The following is a 26,479-nucleotide window of genomic DNA, read 5'->3' as shown; positions in this document are numbered from 1 at the left end:
TTAATCCTAACTTTAACCATTAACTTCTTTCCCCTCCCTCAAAATGAAAACCAAAAAAAAAAAAAAAAAAACCCCACCAAAAACTAAGTCCCTAAAACCTAAGACAATTTTGAGAGGGTTTTATATGACTTAGTTGGTCCATTTTATGGACTTGGATTTAATGTAGGTAGCATTTGGTCTACAAGGGTGTCATTTGTGTTTCATCTAAAGTTTTGACCATCTGAAGTTTTGACCAAATGACACACATTTGGTGTGAAGATAGACTTCTGAAGAGCACGGTGCAATCTTTCAACCTTTAACCAGTTTAACCTTTCAAGGAACCCATGGCAGTTCAAGCTGCCTATGTTATTATCTATAAACATTTGTTCTTCAAATATTTAATCTTTTCATTAAGTGGATTAACATTTAATTATTTTTTATGTGTTAAGGTATGAATTACCTTGTAAATGAAAATCAAATGCGGGGGTAGGTACCAAATTTTACTGACTGTGAACACCACGTGAACCCTGGGTGAAATATTTCGTACTATGTAGACTGACTTTCAGACCACGTTTATTCTGTGTATTAGTTTTAATGGCTTAGACATGTTAAAGATTGGTAGCTGTTTTTCCTGAGCATGAGTTACACGAGATGACTAATTCAGAAACTTTTAATGAAGTATCATTTTGTGTTTCAGCTGAAAAAGAAAATCCTAGTAATATTTTTTCCATGGATTCAATCTAATGCTACTAGTAATTACCTAGGAATTCACTTGACACATGAAATAAGCACTGGTAAGAATCCATTTCTAGAAGGAAGTAACTACTGAGCAAAGACATGATAGGTAAAGCATTTCTTTTTTTTAAGTGGGCACTGAACACTTTGGGGTTTTTTTTTCATTTGTGAAATCATTAAAGACTTGTGATTAATTAAAAGGTTTATTTATTTGCTTGACTTACCAGATCAGAAATCAGAAATGTTTAGTTTTAGTTTTGCATGAAAAACTAAGGGAGACCTCAGGGATACTAATTATGAACCCTTAGAAACCTAATGCCAGCAGTGAGTGTGGTGAACCTTGAGCAGCTGTATACCCATTCTAAATTTTATTTCATTACTAGAGTTTTTTGTGTTGTTACAAAATGCAAAAAAATTTTAGTCCTTTTAAACAGTCTGATTTAAAGTCCTTTCTTCTCCCCACTCCCCTCTTTTATCATGTGTCATCAGTTCTTCAGTGCAAGGCTTTCAAGCTTTAGACTTGATAATCTGAAACCTAGCCAAAAACAACCTTTCCAGATTATTTTAGCCAAAAAGGCCCAAAAGAGTAATTTTTAACGTGCAAAAATAGCATAATTGCAACTGGGACAAAAATTATTTCACCATCTGCTTGTTCATGAAGGTCCTCTTTTTAACTTTGGGGAGATGCAGGTATTTGCAGTATGTACCGTGCATGTGCATAAATACTCAAAATTTCCCGTATGTACCATGCATGTGCATAGATATTCAAGATTTCCCAAACAGTTGTGGTTTCATTAACATACACAGTATAATAGCCTAAAGCAGTTTCCAAATACTGGACCATGATTTAAACTGTCAGGTAACATACGATGTTAGGTCTGGAAATGACATGCCAGTTTTGCAGTATTGTGTCAATACCAGTGCCAGCAGCTTAAAAGATAAATACTTTTTTAAATGAATACAGGATTTTTGAATGAAGAGTGCTGTGTTTGAGTGCTGGCCCCCAGATTATTTTCGAGGGTTTGGTATTTTTCTTGTTCAGGGAAAAGTAGGAGCAAAAGTTCCTTTCAGTGTTAGAGTGGACACTGGATTTGCTCCGCACTCTTAGGGAATTATTACCAGCATTTGGGTTTCTTTACCTGCGATTGGGTGGTTTTGGTTTTCGTTTCTCTCATCGTGACTCCTTACTAGTTATGTAATACATAGTTTAGCAAAACTCTGAAGACTGTTTAGAGTTACTGCCTTTCTGTAAAGCTAACAGCTAAACACTGGAGTTGATGCAAACAAGTCATTTAGCATCTGAAAGAAGTGTTAACACTTTATTTACATTTAAATTAAAATAGACACTTATTTATGTGTTCTGGTTCTGAAAGGTGTGTGGTACATCTGCAGAGGCCTATTGTTTATTCATGCTGTAAATCCTTTGAAATGTGTTAAAATGCTTCCCACTCATTATAAAAATCCTGCCACCCATGGATTAGGGCTTTGATGTCACCAATCCTGCTTCAAAGGGTTCTTTCAATGCTATTAATCACAGTTTAGCCTCTGAAGATATAGCCAGAGAAAACATTTGGACATCTTGTGCTAGACTTGCTAAAACTTTGAAATATACAGAGTGTCTTGCATATGCAAGTCCGATATCACTTCCTCTCTCTTCTCCTAGGCTTTATTTTGTAAAGCTATTTTGTGATGACTTTGGCTTTCTACAAGTACAGAAGAAAAAGTTTAGAACACGTCATACCTTACATTTTAAAAAAGGCACCAGTCTTTCGCTTGACACCACAATATACTTTTGCCTGGGAAATTGAGTCAGTCTTTAAAATCCCTGAGTTACAATAAGATTGAGAATTATATGTCAAAAGGTTAAAAATGGTGCCGTCTTATCATTTTCTCCTCTCTCTCGTTAGTTTGTGAGTTTAAGATACTGTCTTGACACTTGAGGATCCATGTGATTTCATAGGAACAAGATTGATTCTATAGTCTTTTTGCTCTTTGAAATCTCTCAATGAGTCACAGAGAAATTGATTACTAGTGATTGAGCTGTATGCCTTTGTGCTGTCGTTGTTTTCGTCAGCTCAGTAGCTAAGGTCAGTGACATACCACCTTATCAATGACTTTTTCTTCCCCTCTAAATCAACATTGCACTCTGTCATGCCTGTGATGAATGCCCTGCAGGCACAATTGGTAATGAGAGGGGTGTGGAAGAAGTGTGGTGGTGTAGTTTAGTACTATTGTACAAACTGATTTTACACAGTACAAATTTTTCTCTTCTAAGCTTCTTGAATCGTTTTTGCAGTACGAATTCTTTCTTTTTGAACAGGTAATTTGGCACAAGCAAGAGCCAGAGTGACAGCTGCGTCTCGGTCTTTGCCTCCGCAGCTCAGTGCTGGGCGTATCAAGGTTAGTGGTGTTCCCTTTGAGGACAGGCAGTTGTTTATAAAATACTACAGTGAGACTATATACACAATACTTAGCTGATGTGGGTGTACAGTGAGGTTCTTATCAAATAAGAGTCTGCCTTTACTATCAGTGATGTGCACCTTGTCTTGGAGCATGGTTTCCAGTTTTAGTGATGAACCTATTGTAGAATTCAGTGAAGAATCAATTTGCTACTGATAAATCTTTAAACCTTTGGAGTGAAATCTGTTACATCAGTATCAATAGTCCTCTTTATTTTAAAGGGGTCAAGGTTTTCTTCTGACAATTTTTACCTAGAAAGAGGTCTTATTATGTAAAATTTGAATAGTGTATTGAACAACATGAAAGGCAAAATATTTTTTAAAAAAAAATCTTTTTTTTTTTTAATTCAACTTGGAAATGAAAAACTAGGAAATGTTTGTGGCTGGTAGGTAACTGGAAAAGAATGACTCAGCAAAACCACTATTCTGTAAAAACTGTAGAATTTAAATGCAGCTGAATTTTGCCATGAAAGTATGTGGCATAGCTGCAAAAAGATGGGATAATTTTATAGCAATTAGTGGGATTACAACTGAGTACACTTAATTTGTGAGGAAACCTGTTGTCCCTTGAAGCTGATGGTTAAGTACACCTCATCCCTGCTTCCTAAGTGGTACTTGTCAAAGTTAGTTAAGGTTTGGGGCTTGTTTTTTTTCCAAAGCAAACAGTAATAAATTTTCAAAACAAGTGTGGTAACAGCAACTGTTCAAAAGTCTACAAAATTTTATGTTTTGGGGTTTCTATTTCTTCTTGTTATCTTCTGGTATTTGGAGCTCATGCTCAGACATCAGTGTGGTGATTTATGTCATCCATATGTCTATATCCTTCACTGTACCTGCAAATACAGATGTGGATTTCAGACTATTATTTCCTGTCTGGTGTAAATACTTTCGGTAGAGTGGCCTTTCCAGTTTTCTTGTGTTACATACACATTGTCTTCCACATCCAGCTATATTCAGCACAAGCTTTCTAAGCATGCATTTTATTGATACAGCAGGATTGCAATAGAGCAGTTCACTCCAAGAGCTTTCCTAGACACAATCAGTCAGTAAGTACTGTTTAAGTGGGCTTTACTCACCCTTCAAACTTTTTAAAAGGAGCTAAAAGAAAAGACATGCAGAAGTGCAACACTATTCAGAAAATGTTAATTTAAATATTTTTTAGATAAAAAGCTATTTCTTAGAATTTTGTAAAGCACCTAATTAAAACAACTTCAGGAAACATTTTAAATTATTATTTCAGAATTTGTTTTAAAAGATCCAAGTGTAATAATTTTGTTTGGAAGTTTGGAAATTTTTTATCATTATTTAATTTAGGAAGGTTTTTTGCTTAACATATTTTTTGGTTTTACAAAAAAACCCAAAAACTTCATACCATGCCAGCAGCAGGTGTGGTCAATATGTGGAAAGTCATAATTTCAAGTGACTTCATGAGGTGAGATGATGTCATAAATCATTCTTTTAATATTGTTTCAAAACTATTTGAAGGAATCTTTTTAGTCATGAAAGAGTTTGGCTTTTGTAGGTCAGGATGTTTTCCATTACAGTTGTAATTACATAAATTCACATTGTAGGTCACTATAGCTGTCACGTAAAAATGTGACTTAATAGTTGAAATATCTTCATTTTTGTTTAAAAAGAGTAGCTAGTGATTTAAAATACAAGGTATCATGACATTCTTATATCATGACACTCTTTTTATGTTGTCATTTTCTAGCAAGCCAGTTGTGAGAAAGCCTGTTGTCTGTTGCCCATGAGGTTGTTGTCCTACCATAAAATGGTGTGGCAGCACAGACAAGCAGTGTTGTACATTAACGAGAGACAAAAATTCTTAAAAAGTCTTACAAGAAAATCCCATCAGCTTCAGGGTCTATCAGAATTTTTCTAATGAAAACTTCAAAAGTTTCTTGTCAAAAAGATTTGGAAATTGGTTCTAGTTCTTACATATTGCACAGATCTGAATTTACAACTTCATTCATAGGAAGAGAAATCTAACAATACTGCTTTCAGCCTCATTTTCTGAGAAAGTGTTTTACATCTCCTCTGTGAGTGTTTCTGACCATCTGTCTTTCTGTGCATTCTTTCCATTTGCCACCCCAGAAAAACCTCAAAACAAAACAAAGCCCTTTTGAACCCAACAGCCTGTTGTAAACCATATTTGATAGAGTGGCAGTCCCAACATGGTAAAATTCTACAATTTTGGTGAAAATAAGCAGCTGTGGAAAGGGGATGATACTGCCCTTTATTGACCAGCGGATATATGAGATATGAATGTGAGAGGTTGTGAGTGGTCAATCTCCAGCAACAATATCACTGAGTCTCTGTTTTTCTAGAGAGAGAAGAATCTTATTTAGAACCTCAGTTTCATTGACATTTGGGCTCAGACCAGTCCCCAAACTATTTTCTTTTGTTCTTGATTTGATCTTATTTATAATTAAACTGTGTGTCTTTTAACATTAAATATTACCAGTTATTCTGAACTTACTGTCAGTGCTTACTGTTACGGCTTTTGTCTTCTACCTGACATTTACTAGAGATTTAGATAGCAATCCTCAGAAACTAGCTGCCTTGCCAAGATAATCTTGAAATATTCCCATATCCTTCCCCATGGACATGCCTGCTGTTTTGGTTAGGTCATTGATATTTACTTTGTCACATAACCTCTTAAGATGTTTGATGTTACCTGTGCTAATAAGGCATTTTTCCTGGATTATATTACAGAGTGCTCTGTTAACAAACTGCATCTCTCTTTTTTTATTCCTTTTTTGTTCTTCTTCTCCTGTGTTAGTTTGAGATGTGTACCAATGCATGTGTGCCACTCTGGGTCAGAAGATTACAGTCACAGATTACAAAAACATCTTGAAATTTTTGTGGTCACCCTTATTGAACTCTGTCTTCATTTGCACCATCTGTGTTCTGAATCTTGACCTCACTAGATTTCTTTTGATTTCTTCCCCAACATAAAATCCATTTTTTTGATCTATTATTACTTAGCGCTTCATTTCCTTTATATTTTGCATGCAGTCTCCTAAATACCTCCTGAAGGTAAGAGTCTCAGTTACTTTATTGAGAACTGTAATCTTCCATCAATTATTTTAGTGTCCAGAAGAGTGTTCTTAAGTCAGTGAGTGTTGGAAATGATAGTACGGAGCAAAGTCCGGGAAGTGTATCACAGGTCCTTACAGCAGCATTATCTGGTTTATACAAATGCCACCTGGTCAGAGCAGATGGTAAATTGCCACAAAGCAAGTGAATGCTAAAATGCTGTTAATGCTCCATGCAAACAGGATGCTGGTTAATTTTCTTTAATTTTGTTGAGCTGTAATGCAGCAACACAATCTGCTTGTTATGGGTAACCACAGTTATACTCATTCATAAATTCTGGTTTCATTTTGATAAGAACAGCTGTACTAACAATATAACTAAAACCTACAAGGAGCAGTATGCTCACTGTCCATGTATATCCTCTAAAAATAAGTCTTCTGCAATGCTGAAAAAGTGGTATGCTATGGCTATTCAGCCATAAGATTGAGAATCAGAATGAGATTGCTGAGATTCTTGGCATCAAAATGGCAATATAAAGTAATTAGTAGTAACCACAGGAGGAGAAGGGAACAGACTTACATGTTCTGAGGCTGCCTACTTTGTTTGCCACTCATCCTACAGTATTTTTTCCATACATGAGCAAAATGAGGCAGTTCAATTTACTTCCTGGCTCTTACAAATATGATAACTCTTCTTATAAGATACAAGTCCTGTGGGAGTTCATTGCGGTGGCAGTAAGTGGAATACTTCTCAGAAATCAGTTCCTAAGGTATTGCAATTTGACAGCTATTTCACTGGCTGGGTATTGTACTATCATCCATCTAGAGTGCTCTTACATTATGAAAAAAAAATCAAAATGCTTAAAGACCTCTCCAAAGTCAGTGTGTCCTGCATCTTTTAGAAGCTGGCCTTGCTCTCTCTGATAAAGTACTCCGAAGTACTCACACTTGAAGGAATGACTATAAGAAACTGAACCCAGCTTTGATGGGCAAGGTGGGGTGGGTCTGCAGTGTTTCTGGAGCAGTCCTAACATCAGAGTTTTGTCTTCCAGGTTGACACAATGGAGGTTATGCGGCATCCCGAGGAAACAACTAACATGAAGCGGCAAACTATGGCTTCCTATTTTAGGGTACAAAAATTAAAATGGAAAGCATTTTGATAATAAGAACAATAGATATATGTAAAATATTCTTCTTTTTTTTTTCACAAGCTGAGACATACATAGCTTTAAAGATTAAGATTTTTCCTTTGTGCTGTTAAGTAAAAAATAATCCACCTTTAGAAAGTGCTGTTGTAAATCATACAGATTGCCATTTTATAAGTAGTAATCCTGTCTGAGGTAATACGTATTCTGCATGGGTGTTTAAAGCAAGCAGGCAGGGAAGGGGCATTGCGAATGTTAGAACTGGAAGCCTGGGAGTCAAAAAAGTGCTAGTCCAAGACACTTGGTTACTGTTCTTTTCTTGCAGTCATTGCAAAGTGGAAAAGTTTTTAGCAGTTGGCTCTTGGGCTGCACTTGTACCATGCAGAATAGGGAAGTTCACAGAGTTCTGCTAGCCAATGTGAGTCAAAGCTTCAAGCTGTGTAGGAATACCTGTTCAATTTTTTTTGTAGAATAGTGTAAGAAAGGGTATAGAGGAAGCTGCTGTATACTGAGGCGTTGTTCCCAGTGTGGAGAGTGCAAGGACACACATTCAGACTTGTCATATAGGTGTGCACTTAGAGTGCTCTTGCACAGAACCACACAAATGCCAGCTCTGTAGGAACTGTAAAAAGAAAAAAAAAAAGTGTAATGGGGGCGTGAGTGTGAGAATAGACCATAATAGACCTGCAAGCTGCAGCAAGGTGACGACAGTCAGCTTGGAATTGTATGTGATTTTGAGACACGTGTAGGTATATGAGATTGAATGTAGTTGATAACACATACTTATCATACAAGAGCATAATGGGGTGAGTATGGAGCAGGAGTATCGGTACTCAGAGGAGTCAATGCAAAAAAATATCTGATCAAACATTTTTCATTTTAGTTTAAAATGAAACAGAGGATATAGTTTTGTGTGTCTAGAGTGGACAGGAAAAGAAGTAATGGACCTACATTTCAGTGGCAAGATTTATGTTAGATGCTAAGAACTTCATGAATAACTGTGATAATATAGCAGTTCAACAGATTTCTAGGGAGACTGTGCAGTTTATATTCTCAGTGATACTGAAAAATTAACGTAACAGGGATGTACCTGAAATGTTCAAGATACATCTGGTGTTCTCTGTGGACAGAACACTGAACTGATGGCTTCTTGCAACCCTTTCCCCATTATTTGCTTTGAATTTCAGTGGCTGTTTCATGGTAAAGCTTGTGTTTCTCTTGGGGATACTGGATCAGTCAAGCATGTCTACAGCAGAATTATAGTTAGGACAATTTTCAATTTCTTTTTTTTTTTTAATGGACATTCTTCAACTATGGAAATGTGATATATAAGGTGAAGAGAAGGGTGTAAGAAGTAAAAAATCAGATTCAGAATTTTAATTTTTTTTTTTTACAACTGAAAATTTTAATAGGTTCCATGTTTCAGTTGAAATCTTAAAAATTAATAAAAAGGCAATGGAGATTAACATTACAGATTAAAATATTATCAAGTATTACAAACTGTTTACAAATATGAATCTCCTGCTTAAGTAGTTCCATTGCAGTTTTTTGTTAAGTATGTGCATCTTCTTTATTTTCCTCACTAGTATTCCCTCATGGATCTTTTATCCAAAATGGTTGTTGGACAGCCTCACTTTATCCGCTGCATTAAACCTAATGATGATCGAGAAGCACTGATGTTTTCTCATGAGAGAGTTCTGCTGCAGCTACGATACACTGGAATTCTGGAAACTGTCAAAATACGTCAGAAAGGATATTCTCATCGCATCCTCTTTGAAGAGTTTGTGAAAAGGTAAGACTTGTATAATAGGGCTAGTTTTCTAATATTCTCTTCAGTAAGATATATTCTATGTTTAAGTACGGAAAGTTCTACAGATGTTGTTCGTAGGTGTGTGGTCTGAATCTCTAACGAGGACAGGGACTTTAAGGGATAAAGACTACAAGAGATATCTGATCTCTAACGGAAGACAGCCAATGTGAAATGCACAGTGAACACAAGTAGCAAGCCTATCCCCATGATTTCTTTTCCATGCCCCTGTGTAGAGGCAACAAGTGGAAATTATGCATCCTGCTCAGATAATTCAGCGATTTTGGAAGGTCAGTGACCTTCAGCCATCATGTGAAAAATGTGCACATGTTTAAGAATGAACTGATATAAAAGCTTCAGATTTAGCTTTGCAGAGTCGTTTATCTTGGAGATATCATGAATTATAATCATGTCTCTGTTCACCCTGACCGTTCTCATGACTGCTGTTACTGGCTTTAATACGTGTTCTCAGTCTTAGAAAGTTATAAATTTTATTCAGGAAATGCTATTGTCTTTAGGATAGCAATATGGCTACATGAGAATTATGGTTTCCTCTATACTTGAAATGTGAGTTTGTGTAGTATTTATTGTTTTTCAGTGTGTAGGATTGGCAATTCGACAATGAACAGAAGCACTACCATTAGCCATTTAGGCAATACTAAGAACAAGTAGTGAATGGCTTATTCAACCATGATGTGATATTTTTTGGACTGGAGGTTGTTTATCCAGACAATATAGAATTAATGAACATACTGAAAGCAAGTCATTAGTCTCACTTCAGTGCCTGATAAAGTTATGGAGAAGATTATTCTGGGAGGTATTGAAAAACACCTGAAAAACAAGGCACTCATTGGTCACAGCCAGTGCAGCTTCATGAGAGGAAAGTCTTACTTATCAAACCTAATTTCCTTTTATGACACAGTGACCCTCCTAGCTGACCAAGGGAAGCCAGTTGATATAATCTTCTTGGATTTCAGTGAAGCTGTCATTACTGTCTCTCCCAGGATCCTTCAGGACAAAATGTCCAGCACACAGCTGGGTAAACACATTATTGCAGCGGGTGAGCATCTGGCTCACAGTTTGGGCACAAAAGGGTTATATTGAATGGGGTGACATCAGACTGGTGTCCAGCCACTAATGGGGTTCCACAGGATTCCACCCTCAGCTGTGTGCTCCTCAATGTCCTCATAAATGGCTGGGATGCAGGCTGGAAGTGATGCTAAGCAAGTTCACAGATGATGCAAAACTGAGAGGAGCTGTTGATTCCTTGAAGTCAGGAAGGGACTGCAGAGAGACCTTGACAAATCATAGGGCTGGGCAGCACCAACCATATAAAGTTCATCAAGGGAAAGTCCCAGGTTCTGTACCTGGGACTGGGCAACCCTGGATGCAGGGACAGACTGGGGAATGAGGTGCTGGAGAGCAGTGCCACAAAGAGGGACCAGGCAGTTCTGCTCACGGGGGAGTTGAATGTGAGTCAGCAGTGCCCTGGCAGCCGGGAGGGTCAGCCCTGTCCTGGGGCATCAGGCACAGCACGGCCAGCCGGGCAAGGGAGGGATTGTCCCGCTCTGCTCTGGGACGGCCTCACCTTGGATATTACGTGCAGTTTTGGCCACCACAATATAAGGCATTAAAACTATAGAGAAGTGTCCAAAGAAGTGCAACAAAGATGGTGAAGGGCCTTGAAGGGGAGCTGTATGAGGAGCAGCTGAGGTCACTTGGCCTTTCAGCCTGGAGAACAGGAGACTGAGGGGAAACCTTGCTGTGGTCACAACTTCTTGTGAGAGGAAGAGGGACAGCACTGATCTCTTCTCTGTGGTGACCAGTGACAGGACCCAAGGGAATGACCTAAGGCTTTGTCGGGCAAAGTTGAGATTGGATATCAGAAAAAGGTTCTTCACCCAAAGGGTGGTCATGCACTGAAACAGGCTTCCTGTGGAAGTGATCGACAACACCTGACAAGAGATCAAGAAGCATTTGGACGGTTGTCGGTCTAAACCAAGGCAACAGTGCTCTCAGGCACATGGTGTGATTCTTGAGGATGGTGCTCTGAAGGGCCAGGAGTTGGAGTCAAGGGTCCTTGTGGGTCCCTTTCAAATCAGCATATTCTGTGTTTCTGTGATATGATGCTAAAGGGAAAACCATTTCACAGTCCTCTCTAAAATGCAGAGATGGCGTAGATTTATGCTTGTAAACCTGTCACTTGGACTTGGAAATCTGCAGTCCATACATTCAGGTATTTTGAATGATAAACCAGAGCTTAATTAATTAAATTGTGAAAAATTGCTAGTTTTTCTGACTTATATTAGTACACCAAATGAATATGTAATAGGAAAACACTACAGATTATTTATCCCAGGAAGGATAACTAATGTGTTTATTTCTCCTTCAAGGCAATTTAATTTACAGACATGATCTTTACCAACTTTTTTTTTGTGTTTAATGACTAATTTTAGTAAGGTTACACCATTCTAGAGCACATTTAACAGAATCATTTTTGTGATCATTAATATATTTTGTATTATTCCAAAGTGACTGAAAGCAGAATTATTAACCTCAACTTTTATTCAATTTACATGTAAGTGAACTAGGATTAACTCCACAGAAATCAGTGTAAATTGAGAGGAAATTAAGCCTTCTCTTATCAGGAGATCCTTTTTATTCAAAAATGCGCTGAATTTGAGTACAACCTTGAAAACTAATGATAATAAAACAGCATTGACTGTAGGTTTCCATCCAGCAGATAAGAGCAAGTTGTGATTAACATCTTGTCAATTACTTTCCATGTTTTTAGTCCAACTTAATGTAATTTGTTAAGAAAAGATAGTCAACACAAAAAGGGAAGGAAGGGGGAGTAGATTTAGCAATTTCCACAACAGCAAAGACTTCTGCTTTCAGAATATAACTGGGGGTGGGAGAGGAGATGTTCTTGCTCCTTTTTCAGCTCATGCTTTATTTTAAAACAAATTCTATTCTCTTTTGCTCTTGCAAATAAAATCAAACAATACTTTATAAAGCTATCAGTGGAACAAGAAACATTTTTCTTCAACTTACGGCTATGACTAGTCAAGTGTTTATACGAACTAAGTAGTTGAATACATAAAATTGTTTGAGAAAACAGGTCAAATGCTAAACAGATTGGCACTTCTTTGTTCATAATCAAAAAGACATTAGGCAAGTATGAAGAAGAGTTTCAAAATGTCAGTAAATGTAAGGATATCAAAGATTTTTTTTTAAGCCAGCAAGTTAATTGGTATTTTGATCCTTTTGAGCAACTGAACAACAAAATGGATGAGCCAGCATTTTTTCTCCCTTGATGTTATTAAACAAATAGGTGTGCTTCTTATCTGCCTGTTCAATAATGCTGTTTTGTAAACTCTTAGCAGGAAATATGAGGACAAAACAATCAAAGGCTGGGAACAGACCCATTCAGAGTTTATCAGGTGGGAGGTAAACAAAAGATAAAGCTCTGTCTAATGTTACTCTTTACTGTCTTCTGTTTTCATGTAGAGCAGATTATTTGCAAACCTGGATGTAGTTTATTGGGTTAAAAAACAGATGGTGAGGAGAGGGCTTAATTGTAACTCATTCACAAAATGTTTCTTCAGCCAAGTATATTTCCATCTGTTTTATGTATATAAATATACATATTCTTTTACTGAAAGTAGGAAAATGTTATCTGCAGTCCCTGTAAACACTGTATCCCTGTCAAGTCTTAGACACTTTGTCTCCCTTGGCCCTGTCTTGCACCCCATGACATCATGCATCTGTCTTGTTTGCTGTGAAGCAACATGGCCTGTCTTTCAGGCTGGAATCCCAGATTTTAGGTACAGGTTATTAACTTGATCAGTCTACCAGGTGTGCCTGAAATGTGGGATCATGTGGTGACCGTGCACTGCACAACAGTTTAAGGGAGTCGTGCTTTCTCATGGGGACCTGCACTGAAGGTCCCACTGGATGGAACACTCCTTGCTGAGTGCCCCTGGAGCTTCACGTGACATGATGTGGTGTGCAGCTGTGTGCTCACCACATATCTTCCAGCTGGATCCTCCATTTATGTGTATCTTCCATATTCTGAGCCGTGGGTTGAAAGAGAAGGGACTCGGTAGGCCAATGGTACTAAATAATGTTATGTACTTGTAGTGCCTCATCAGCTCATAGGAATGTGTTGAGAACTTTTGCACAAGTTTCATTTAAGGATTGCCCTTTTTCTTCCCTGCCTGTTTATGTTAGATATTAAGTTTTTTCTACTGCTTTATGAAGGATAAACTTTCCCTATAAGCATTACCCATTCCACAGTCAGATGATGTCGCTCAGATCATACACTCATGGTAATACCAGTGCTATTACTGTAACAGTGATCCCAGTGAGGCTGGTTCTGCTTTTTCAATCTCACAGGAAAAATTTGCATAAGGTCACTGTTAGTACACACGGTATACACAGTTTCTAAACCACCAGTGTTACGTTTCTCATGACCACATAAAGCCTCATTTGCCTTAATAAGTCATGGAGTGGAGCTAGGAATAAAACTGGTCAAACATTACAAAATCCTGTAAAACATATAACCTCAGTAAGTGCTTTCTTCTAACTCCAAAAATTCAGTGGTGATAGACTTGCTTATTATGCAAAATCAAGGAAGCACTGAATTAAATTAGAAGCCAACAGATTTGTTCAGAGGAAGGTTGCGTTCTTTTTAAATGATGCATTTTTAATGCAAGCCTACTTTTAACAGTAAACCTGCACTATAGCAAAGTTCATAAGTGATTTCTGTAAACAAAATTTTAACAGTGCCTGATACCTTGATTTTACTATTATCCATGGAAGTTTCTGTTTCAATGGCTTTGAGATTTCACCAGGTCTGTGGAATTCCATACACTTTATGGTGAACTACTGTGCCTTCCATATACACTTTCTAGACATTTCCCATTCGCAGAACACTGGTAAACGGCTGCAGGATGGAGATGATAGGAAAACATTAGGAGTGGAAAGTCTGCTAGCTGCTTATGAATAGTGTATGCAGATTGCACCAAATTATGCTTTTCTGAGAGTATTTCTGTGATTTTATATTTGTCTGATGATTTACTGTGTAAGTGCTAGGTATCTGTTACTGAATTTCAGGAGTATCTTAGATGTTGTATCATTTTTGTTTATGGGTTTTTTTTTTATTTATGCTCTTAATATAGAGCCAAATGTAATTATTTTTTGTGAATTCAGATTTGAAAATTTCTGAAAGAGGTGAGATACAACCAAGACAATTTAGAAATTTTTGGAAATTATTTTACAGCTCTTTTCATTCTTATTAAAAAAAAAAAAAAGGTAATTTTTTAAAAGCTTCTAGTTCCAAGGCTGAGAAGGAACAAATGGTTTTGTGATGTTGAGAATCTTCCTACTGTTGCTCGTGGTCTGGCTAGACAGGGATTTTGCGCCTCATGCTTTTCACATATCATTATCCATTATCCACCTCAGGCCATTACATTTTAGTACAAAGATTTGTTTTAAAGCGAAAAAAGGTTAATCATTAGTGTTTTAACTTAATTATGTAGAATTGATGCAGCCTTTAAGTCTGGAATGTGAAGGGAACTTCAGTAAGAGACACTGGTATAGTAGTTAATGGTGCTGTTTGAATGCATTATATGGAACAGTTGCACAGTTTAGCCTTTAGGGAGGGGTGGGAAATGGAGCCATTTGTTTACAATCAGTTTATTTAATCTGAAACCACCAACACTAAAATGCCTGGTCTCTAAACAGATAGTAAATGTATAGAATCTTTCTGGAGTTTTCCATATCTTAGCATACTTGGATGTCTTTAGCATTTAACATTACTTTTGCATGTCCTAGCTTTGCATTCTGAGGTTAAATTCAACTTTTAAAAAATGTTGGGTTATTTCTAATGACTAGTAAGTACAGTTAATCCCATTTTAATGTAAGTTTTTTCTGAAATAGTATTCACATCTATGAAGAATAGTATGTATTGCGGAGAAAAAGACACTAGCTAAGAAATGCAGAATTCCAGAGTTTCATCTGCTTTGTGAAATCAGTTCTTCTGAGGGGAAAATATTTTCCTCTTACCTAGTCTTACTGCTACTGAGAATGTGATTAGTCAAGTACTTTTAGGAAACATGTCGATGAGTGTGTGCCATGTGTAGGAAATTTTCAAGCAGGATGTATAACCCAGGGAAAGGATATATACTTGCACAAATATGTGCATGTTTATGAAAGAGCACATGGAACGCCATAAACCATTTTTAAAAATAATAATAAAAGTATTGGTTTAATGGAGAACACTGAAATATTCCTGATTACCACATTTCATGCTGAAATAACAAGTACAAATATGGAAATAAAAAGATAGAGTTTTGAAATTTTCATCTCATCTGAAAGCAGATATGATTTCTAGCCCTGCTTTTCAGGAAATAAATTTCTGGTTTCTTGGTGATACGTTGCAAGTAGAGGTCACTCTGTGATCTCTGCACAGTAGATTTACACAAGTATGACAGAGATGCAATTGGACGAGTAAATCAAAATTAACTGTTGTATATACCCCAAAGCTTTTTTCCAGGCATATTCTCTACCATTTCACCATGTACAATATTTGCATGCTTCTGCCAGATACATAAGGGTGAAATACTTTACCTTACTCCAAAATTTTTCATAGGGTCCATTGCTATACAAAGATTTTATATTGCATAAAACAATTGGATGATCCTGTGTGGCACATGCTGTGCTGCCATACACTTATCCTGAGAACATCATGTCAAACTATTTGGGTGTCTGTAGTTATGTGATTCAGTCATGAAAACTGGCACTAAACCTAAGTGTTTACTTAAAAATACCCACGAAACACATGGATTTGAGCTTTTATGGTGCAGAATGCACACTAGAAAAGGAGTTCTGGAGAAGAAATAATTAAAAAGAAATATCCAGCCTCATATTGGTAGTCGTTATTTCTGATGAGTAGTCATTTCTGCCTTACTTTTGATGAGAGAATGGCCTGAAGTTGTGCCAGGAGTGGCTTAGGTTGGATATCAGGAAAAGGTTCTTCACCCGGAGGGTGGCTGAGCACCAGAACAGGCTCCCCATTGAAATGGTCACAGCACCAAACCGGACGGAGTTCAAGAAGCATTTGGCAATGCTTTTGGTGTGACTCTTAGGGATGTCCTGTGCAAGGCCAAGATTTGGACTTCCTGATCCTTGTGGGTGCCTTCCAATTCAGAATATTCTATGATTCTATGACATAATTGGAAAGCAGCAATAAGTATATTTAACCAGGTACAGTACCCATTGACTTCTGTGCAGTGGGTAGATCAATCAAAATGTTTGGAAAATCACTATTTAGAGGAAGGTTTGAATAAATATTGGGAGACAATATGTTTACATACAGAAACTGTAGCTATTCCCATGTAGTGTAGTTACCCCCACGGTTTGTAAAGTTCTTGTCATTCTTATGAATAGCTTGCTTTCTTAGACTATAGATACATTTATAAAAAACATTTGTTAAAGCAAGATTTGATAAGAAAAATAACCATTGTTTTATTTATGGGTTTTTTCAGAGCACCAAAGCAGCTCTATCCTAGATCATGAAAGAGAGTTATTGGAGAGGGTACTACTTTTGTCAGATGATGATGTTTGTCATAAACAAAATGGTGTAGTCAGGCATTTAAATCACACAGTTCAAAAATAATTTTTACTCAGATATTTCTCACAAATAAGTCAACTTTTCAGTAAGTGGAATGCCAATGACAAGATTAAAAAAATATGAGATTCCCACTGAATATTTTATTTCATCAGTGCTATCTAAAAACTCTTTCATGGTTTTAAAATTCCCATCAATGACATACCTTAAAAAATACATGATAAACCATTGTCACTCACTTGAATCCATCCTTCCTTCCTTCCTGCCTTCCTGCCTGCCTCCCTCCCTCCCTCCCTCCCATGAGGTAACTCATATGTGTAACTCACATGGCTATCTGGACTGACTTTTGAAGCAAACGGCAACTTACTATGAGTGTAACTTCCCCCATGTGTCTGTCAGCTATCTGTTGAAATTGTATACTGCCAAAAATTATTTGTGATACATATATTTTAAATCTATGTTTTATGAGTGCCGCTCAGTACTGTTTGTTTTGTAAAAACTGGCGTCATTAACTTCAGTAATAAGGTAGAGGAAATGTACTTTTTTCTTTTAAATACACCATGTTTCTCCAAACTTACTAAAAGGCATGAGCTGATATTTTTAAAGACTTGGCTAAAGAATTTTAAAAATCACATTGTTGAGAAAGTCACTGCATTAAAAATAACTCAGTAATACATAATCTCCTATCATTATTCAGAGTCAGCAGTGTCTTCTGTTGGTGAATATCTATGTCTCTGGTCCAGAACTTACTCCAGTACTTCTCACTTCAGATGTCATTTGTTCCTGTTTGATCTTAATTGAGTATTTAATGGTTCTTTTTTCTTTCTTGTGACAACTGGAGCTAATATCTAGAGATTAACTGGAACTAATGTTTGAAAATCATACTCTTCGATATAAAAAAATAAAGTCTTGCAGAATTCTAAGTTTTCTAATTGCTTCTCCATGTTTTCTTCAGTATAAGGTGGGATATTTTCTTGACTCTATGTGGCTACAGAGGAATCTGTCTTTGAGATTCACTGATCACATTCTTTGCTTCCTGTTTTAAAGAACGTCTCCTGGCTCTTCTCCATGCTAATATTTAGTAGAATGGTTTGCTCAACCTGCCGATTACTCTCAATCCCAATGTAAATAGAGTAGCACCTTTAGAAGTATAACTTAATACCAAGACAACAAATGGCAGTTAATAAGTGAAAGCTGAGGAGGCAGTTGCTACCATCTAACAGTGGACTTGTGCTAAAATAACCTTAAATTTGTAAACTAACTGGTACATGTTCTTGCTGTTACTTAACATAATTGTTGGTAAGTAGGTTTACCTAAATACTATAAAACCAGTCTTCGTTAATGCATAATGGCTTTATAGGTAGGACGGGATTGGTTCTTAATTCAGTTCAAACATGTTTGCATCCCTTTTTCATTACCTATATGTTATTTAACATAATTGTTAGGAGCTGTTCTTTGCAAGTGAATGTGGACAAAAAAGACAGTATTGTTTAGTATGAGTCTGCTCCAGACTCCTAAAATTGACCATAATCATTCCAATTAATTGTTTACCCTAATCTTTTACATGTTCAAAGATCTATTCATGACAGCTGTGTCATGATTTATGAAGACAGCTGAGTATCAGGAAGAAATTTGCCCATTAACTCTAGATATAAAGCTTGGAGCTAGAGAAAAACAGTGGAAGTACATATGATTGTCAATTCAATTCTTTCTTTGTCATTTTGCAGGTATTACTACCTTGCGTTTAAGGCACACGAGACTCCCCTTGGTAGCAGAGAAAACTGTCTTGCCATTTTGGAGAAATCTAAACTAGACAACTGGATTCTTGGGAAAACCAAGGTAGAGGATGCTAGCAGTTTCTCAAGGATAGTATGCTTTTACAAATCATGTCTGAGAGTGGTTCAAAGGTACTACGTGAATGAACAAAAGAGAATTTGTTCCAATTAGCTTCTCAGGTTATGGAAGTGCCCTCCCAAGCCAGCTGAGGAGGCTGCCTCCCCAAAGTGCATTCAGACATGGCTGTCTTGGTGAGGACAGTACATCTATCAGTGCCTGCTGTTGTAGTGACTTCCTGATGTTTCCCATGCTCTTAGTTATGACATGGCTGAAACATCACAGTTTGACCCATCCTGTGAGGCTGGTTGGTACCATTATCCATTCATGGAGTTCCAGGGAAGCTCCTTCTTGCTCTGTCAAAAACCTTTGTTGTTGGTTTAAAATGGAGTGAGTGACTTCTTTTAAAAGGATGCTACATGGTACTTTTGAATTGTTTTACATTACACAAAGGAAAAACTGTGAGAATTTTCTTCCCCAAGACCCAGATAAAATGTATGTAAGTACCCATGGATTTGCCTCTTGAGGGAGAATGCTTTTATACAATATTATGTCTAAAACCAAATTCAACCCAGGATTTGTGTTTCCACTGACAAGAAAGATCATCTTTCAAAATTGTTCATACCTGGAAAGATCTCACCATCCAATTTACTTCGTAAAGGGGGTAAATGTGGGATTTATTTTCAGAGGATCAGAGAGTATTCTGAGCTGGAAAGGACCCACAAGCATCATCAAGTCCAGCTCCTAAGTGAATGGCCCATACAAGGATTGAACCCCAACCTTGGTGATGTTAGCACCATGCTCTAAGCAACTAAGTTAATCTCAGGGCTAGCAACGGGGTGATTATAATCAGTGGAGCAAAGAACTTCCACAGGTACACAAGAGCAAATAATTGATTCACAAGATTGCTGTGATATGTACAATCAGTATTTTTCTAGTTTTCTCAGCAATGACACCCTTGAATAGACTGCTGGGGGTCTAATATAAAGAATACAAAGTGTTATAATACTGATTGTAATACTGATTTTTTTGTTTCATTGTTGTTCCATTACAGGTTTTTCTAAAGTATTACCATATAGAGCAGTTAAATTTGTTCCTGCGAGAAGTTATAGGGAGGGTGGTGGTCATGCAAGCCTATATCAAAGGATGGCTTGGAGCAAGGAGGTACAAGAAAGTCAAAGATAAAAGAGAAAATAGTGCTATTACCATACAGTCAGGTAAATGTTCATATTCCCTATTTTACTGAGTGTCTTTGTATTTCAGTCAGTTAAATTGCATGTACATTGTTAATTTAGTAATTCCAGTTTATTATGAAATCTAAATGACTGGACATGTTTTCTCTCCAGCTCTATGCGGATATTACTGATTTACTTCTAAAGTGTCATTTTAGCATGGTAATGTCTTTATTTAAATATTTTAGTATTTTGATTGTGATGCCTGTGCACAAAATTAAAATATTGTTAGGTATGTCTATAATAACATGCAGTGCATAATTTAAATGCAGTAGCACATGTCCCTGCCCATATACCGGAATTCCAGACATACTTTAAAAGATGGGCCTGAGAGGCTGATTATCAATAATTTAGCAGGTTTTCTTGTGGTGATTTGGGGAACTGTGTGAGCAAGAATGATGATGTGTCTTTGTCTTTTGGGTTAGGACATCAGTGAGCACGTGGTGACAATTAAAATTTGAATGAGTGAAGTGGTGTTTGAAGTTGTGAGGATGTGAATACTGCAGTCATGAACCCAGAGTTCAACATGTGGGTGGGTGGGGTAGAGCTATTGGGGGTGGGGGCTGAAGTAGTTATGGCAGGAGAAATGAAAGTTTCAGCACATCTCTGACCCTGTAGATTCTGTAGCACTTCCTCAAATAAATCTAATTTCCAGCACATGGTTTTGTATTTTTAGCCTGGAGAGGATATGAAGCTCGCAGGAAGTACAAGGAAATAAGGAACAGAAGAATTGATGCTGCTATACATATTCAGGCAGGTAATTAAAACAGTATTTCAATTGCCAAGACCTATTTTTCTATGGGTGATTTTGTGTGTGTCAGTGTTTATAGGGGAAAAAAAAAAAGGAAGAATAAAAGTCCAAACAAAAGCTATCAATAACATTACTTCTGATTATTTTTGCTTCAGTGTCAAATGAGGTCAGTGACAGGTATCAGGCAGTTTGGACCTTTTATCAGTAGTACTTGTCTGAAAGCAAAGTATAGTAATTAAAAGCTGTTAAATTAATTCTTGGCTAAAAGTGTGGATGGGAGACACTAGACATACATTTCTCTGTCTTTGTTTGGAGTACTGATCTTGGCAGGTTGCCAGGTTTTTGTTTTGACTGCTTGCTGAGTTTGCCAGCTTTGACCAATCTTTTGACAATCTGCCAGACTCCTATGCAGCCATATCAATATGAATTTGAATAAACTTTAAAGAGATTATTGGAGGAACAGGCCCATAGGGCTGTGTAGGTCTCTAGTAGAGAGCAGAGTACCATATGGCACAGAAATCTAAGAACCAGCGCTCTGGATGCTGTGAACTCAATGGTGTTTTCAGATGCTGCCAATATGAAGCAGACTCCATATGATGCAGTACAGTACACCTTCTCTGTCCAACTCCAGGTTCAACGACTGTGGCTGATAAAAATGATTGTAGCTGATGTGTTTACAGATATATCAAGATACCACTTCTACCAGCTTCCTGTGCTACAATTCCTTAAGCTTTGTCACCTCTTGTTCTGCATCTTATAGCCTGAAATAAATATGAAAAATATTTGTTGTGATACTCTTTTACTTGTGCTCAAACCACTCCCAGTAAATTCATTCATTTTGGTGTTGTCTAGTTTGCTACTCTGAAATTAAGCATCACTGTGACTTTCAGCAGAAAACAGAATACCATTCTAGTTACCATAAGGAACAGAATATCATTAGGATCAAATAATAATCTGTAGCTGTGCATATGTACTGTTATGTAAAATCATTAAGCTCTAGGGTTAAATGCAGTATATTCCATTAAATGGAAGAAATTTATTCTTGTGTGACCAACAAGCACTGAAGGATTGCACAAGTACTCTCATTTTTCCTTTCCTTTGTGTTGTCATTTTCAGTTGTTTTCATGATAACACAGAGATCGGATCTTAAAGTACCCCCCTGCTGCTATTACTTGGAGTATTTGCCACCTTTACAAATATATACATACCAGGATTTTGATTACAACAGCCTTTTGTTGAAGAAAGGAAAGTGAAACTGTTAACCCATGACTGTCTCACTATTATCAGCTCCTTAAGGTGACAGTTACCTCAGGTGCGGTAGGAAGCTTGTGTGTAGCATTATCACTTGGAGACTGCAGGGGACATTCTGCCTTAGAGTTTTATCCAGATAGATTTTTAGCTCTTAAGAGAAAGATACTGATGTATTCTGCTGTTAGCACCCATGGGAGAGATTCAGACCTCTGCTCCTTCCTGCTATCTTTTAGATACTGTGTTGAACATGGCAGAGCAGAGGCAGTGGGAGTGAATTTGGACACTGTTGGACTCTGGACCTAATGCTGCAGGAATGTTGTTAGTACTCTTCTCTCCAACACACACAGTGTTTTCCTTTGTAACCTGGCACTTGACTGTTTCAGTGATCAGCCTGGGTGAATAAACATTAGGGACGACAGGGTTAAGAGTGACACAGTGAACCTTTGTATTAATTAGGCTGGCTGCTCCTCCTGTCTTTGGTACTCTAATAGAATGGGAATAATAATAATAACAAAAATAATAGTAATAATCCTCAGCACTTTTCTGTCTGCCTTTGGAAACCTTTACCTAGGACTTCTTATTTGAAAATATCTCTTGTGCAGGTTTTCTCTTCTCAAAATGCTAATTATTCTGTGTTTCAAATCAAAGCTCATGCTTGCTAATCATGGCCATTTTCCAGGTTTTAAAATACACTGACAGTTTTTGTGTTGTTTACATAACATTACACAGTCCAAGTGCCTAGTGACACAGAGACAAAAGGTACTCTGAATCTCTCCCTTCCCTTATGCATCTTACAGTGTGAGGGTAGTTCAAGGCAGCTTTCTAGTAAAATGGAGTAGAGTCACCTTTGTATTTTTTTTTTAAAGAGCCATTTCGGGCAGTGAGATAAATTGTTTGCATCCGTCATCCACATTAGCAAAACCTATAATTAAACTATATGTACTTCCCTCTCCTTTCCCTCCCCCCTGCCCCGCTCAAGCAGGCCTTGGAATTTAGGAAGCATTTGGCTTACATGTTTCTACAGAACAGCGCATATTGAAATTTGTTTTCCTTTCATCTCTTTCCCAATAAAAGCAGCCGCTCAGCTTATCCCTTTAGCTTCCTCAGAACTTCCTTTCAGAATTCCCGATCTATTACAGCACATTCACATACCAGAAACAAGATGCCTTTTCATGCTGTCAACCTTTTTCATCTGAAATGTAAATTAATTCTTGCTGGTACGCTTTGACAGAGATCAAAGTAGGGGTATTAACCTTATTGGGCCTTCTCCTCATCAGAATCAGTTCCAAAGACTGCAAGGGTAGTGTTAGGAGGCCAGTCTTCACTGTTATCTATGGCCCTCCTCCAGGCAGTCCTCTGTCTACAAGTCAGCATTTCAAAGGCGCTGATTTCTTTTGTAAATGACCTTATCATTACTTTAAACTGTGTGAAAAATGATTTGCCTGAATAATTCTTGCAGGATTATCCTGCTCATTTTAATTGTGGGGGGACTTCATTCAGGTTCCAGGATATTGTTTAAGTGGTTTTGACAGCAAGTGATCATAGCCTGATAAAAAGGAGGAACACAGCTCCTGATTGGAAACCTCTTGACTTGTTCAGATTGTTCATTTCTTGCGAGTCAGTCTTTGAGGTAGGCTGCATTTGCATTTTAAAAATAAACAGATGCCTTTCAAATACATGAGCTGGTGGTCTGGAGATCTCTGTGGGCCCAGCAGTTCACTATCCATTGAAGAAATGTTGGAAGAAAAACAAACTTAGAAAAAAAAACCAAAACCTCACAATATACATGAGGATAAAATTCCTGAGTGTATTATATTACAAGAAAAAAAGTCATTATTTCAGATGGGGGGAGACCGTCACTAGGAAACACAATATTAGTGATTTCAAATTAAATGGGGAAAAAAAAGCTACCCTACTTCAGCATATCTACATCTCAGATTCTCAGAATACGCAGATGTTATTAGGCTCATGGCTAAAATGGTACACAGGGTAAACAAGGTCTTTCCTCCTACTTCCAGTCACACTTTCTCAAACTGTGAAGGTTAGAAAATGCTAGTTTTTAACTCAGAAACAAATTGTAAAGAATGATTTCGTGTTAAGTGTTTGAGTTGACAATACCTTGTACTTGTGAGTATTTCATTGTAATTGGAATTTACAGTGTTTAATTCACATCTACATCAGAGGAAAAATATATTGTCAAATATTATTTAAAATTATTTTGCCAGATTCACAGCTGGTTTAAATCAGTATATATCCACTGAATCGTCTGACTGAAATGTTGCTTTATTGATTTACCTCACATGCAAGTCTCATTAAATGTTTATTTTAGAATAATTAGAATTTAGAATTAATTAGAATTTAAAGCAACACATAATGCAATTATGAAAGTATGTTTTCTAGTTATGATAGCATGTATTTCCATGCAGTGTGACTCGTCCCAAAAGACTTAAGGGAGGATTTTAATCTGGTTATTTTATTTGTGAACTGACATTGCCAAAATGCCAAATGAGTGGTGCATGCAATTCATTTAGATCTGAGGTGACATCACTGAATTCATTTTAATTAGGTCCACTTTAGCCATCTGGAATATACTGTGCAGCTCTGGTCAAGGCTGAGTTTAACTATGCTTCCAGAGGTGAAAGGCAAATGACTAATCCACTGAGCCACCATCTCCTCCTCCAGCACGTGCTCGCATACTCACCATATGTCATATTGTATTAGAAAATTCTTTATCAAGAACTCTTTGGGCTCTCTTCCTTAAATAAAAAAGTGATGGATGTTCAGAAGGAAGCATCCCCTTGTAAATTGCTTTCTTTCTGTAACTTCTGCTGATGCAGTGTTGCTCACATATCTCTAACATGTACTTCTGGCAAAATTTACTCCATTTTATTAAAAAAAAGGACAGAGAACATCTGCAGTTTACTGGTTTACATTTATAATAAATGTAAGCTTTTAATAAAAGCATTGCCTTTGGAACTCTCAGCAGCAAAAGTACAATGTTCATTTCACTAGAAGACAAGGAAATATTTTTTTAATATTTATTCCTGTATCTATTCATCTATTTGTATTACTATATACGTGTGTGTGTATATGTACTCAGCTAATACTATTGTATCGGTCTAAGAATTACATGAGTAAAATGTTCCAAAAACTTTTAAGCACTTGATAGATATATCTAAAACTGATTTCTTAAAAATGTTATTGGAAATGGTGCCTAAGTAGCAGATCCATTTTACTTTTTTTATATCAGTAGTTTTCTTTCTTTTAACTACATTGTCAGTGTAAAAAACATGGAAGACGTATTTCTCCTAATAGCTGCTGAACTGATTTATCATATTATCCTAATTTCACAGTCAGGGTAAACCAGAGTAGTTTATACAGGCTGCACAGCTTTCGTTAACTTAACTCTCCCATCTCATGTTCTCTACTAGCTTACATCATCTGGTAATTCTTCATGTTTAGTATGTCTCTGGTAACCATTAAAGGCTCTTATACAGGGAGCATTTTAGAAAAGTGAGAGGGCCTTAGAGTTTTAAAGTATGGGGGTTTATATTCCATCCCCATCTCTGAACTGAGATCTGTCAATATTCAAGTGTCTGATTTTTCTCCTGATTTTGAGGAGAAAAAATGGAGACTATTCTTACTGGATTTCATGCTAAAATCAGGAAGGGACAGTGTACAATAAAATCTCCTCCTTCTCCTTGCTGATACTGCCAGAATTTCATAGTCAATTTTCACTTTTCTATTTGACCAAGTCTCAAGATCAGAGACTGTGATACGTGGTGGTTGCAGCACCAAGCCTGACACAGTTCAAGAAGCATTTGGGCAATGACCTCAGACACATGATGTGATTCTTGAGGATGGTCCTGTGCTGAGCCAGGAGTTGGACTTGATGATCCTTGGTGGTCCCTTTCAACTCAAAATATTCTGTGATTCTGTGAACTCTGTGTCCAAGTGTTGATGTGCATCAGTGACACCAGACCTGATGACAGCCTTAGTAAGTCTTGCTAATAGTCACAGTTTGTTACTGGTAGTTACTCTGTTTGTACATGAAAATTCATAACTCCTTTCTCATAATGCTTCTGCTGGAGGGGGGGTTCTGCTATTAAACATGTATCACCCAATATCCACCTAGAGACGTGAAAGAGGAGATGTATTCATGGCACCCAACAAAGGACGTGACTCTATGCCTTCTACTGCTCATTAGAATTAATTTGGCATGGAATGAATAATCAGATTCATGGGCTCTAATTTCTCTCAGATGCTGTTAGTTAAGTTGCTGAATGCTCTTTTAACTAGACAAATTAAGAAAGTGATGTGCTTTTCCTAGCAAATCAACTACCTTCTCTTTAGCAAGCATGAGCTTTCACTTCTGAGTTGCTGTTATATGCTATTTTAGGTGATGTTACAGAATAAAAATATGTATGTGTAGAAAAAGTCTGCTTCACATGATATTTTTTTAATGACTGAGAATTAATCCTGCTGTTTTAAAACTACTTCATCTCCTTTCTTTATAGTTCTCTCATGGACCTGTGATTGTTTAGCTTTGATCTTTTTACACTGTGCTTCACAATTTGCTCTGTAATTATATATTTCCTGTGGGAATCAGAAGG

At 37.1% G+C, this 26,479-nt stretch overlaps 1 protein-coding gene across 1 annotated transcript in view; it reads left to right on the top strand.

Annotated features, from left to right (window-relative positions):
- MYO3B (myosin IIIB) overlaps positions 1 to 26,479 on the top strand; it is a 194,985-nt gene that overhangs the window by 112,710 nt on the left and 55,796 nt on the right. Inside the window, exons 26-32 of the mRNA XM_066189973.1 lie at positions 3,035 to 3,114; positions 6,195 to 6,215; positions 7,267 to 7,344; positions 8,946 to 9,151; positions 18,527 to 18,638; positions 19,687 to 19,849; positions 20,541 to 20,621. Coding sequence (XP_066046070.1) covers positions 3,035 to 3,114; positions 6,195 to 6,215; positions 7,267 to 7,344; positions 8,946 to 9,151; positions 18,527 to 18,638; positions 19,687 to 19,849; positions 20,541 to 20,621 — 741 coding nt within the window. The remainder of the gene's footprint in view (positions 1 to 3,034; positions 3,115 to 6,194; positions 6,216 to 7,266; positions 7,345 to 8,945; positions 9,152 to 18,526; positions 18,639 to 19,686; positions 19,850 to 20,540; positions 20,622 to 26,479) is intronic.

Source organism: Chamaea fasciata, unplaced genomic scaffold (assembly GCF_029207755.1).
Source record: "Chamaea fasciata isolate MVZ Bird 193981 ecotype frontalis unplaced genomic scaffold, bChaFas1.0.hap1 SCAF_8, whole genome shotgun sequence".
In the NCBI taxonomy this organism is placed as follows: domain Eukaryota; kingdom Metazoa; phylum Chordata; class Aves; order Passeriformes; family Sylviidae; genus Chamaea; species Chamaea fasciata.
This window is presented reverse-complemented; position numbering and strand designations above follow the sequence as displayed.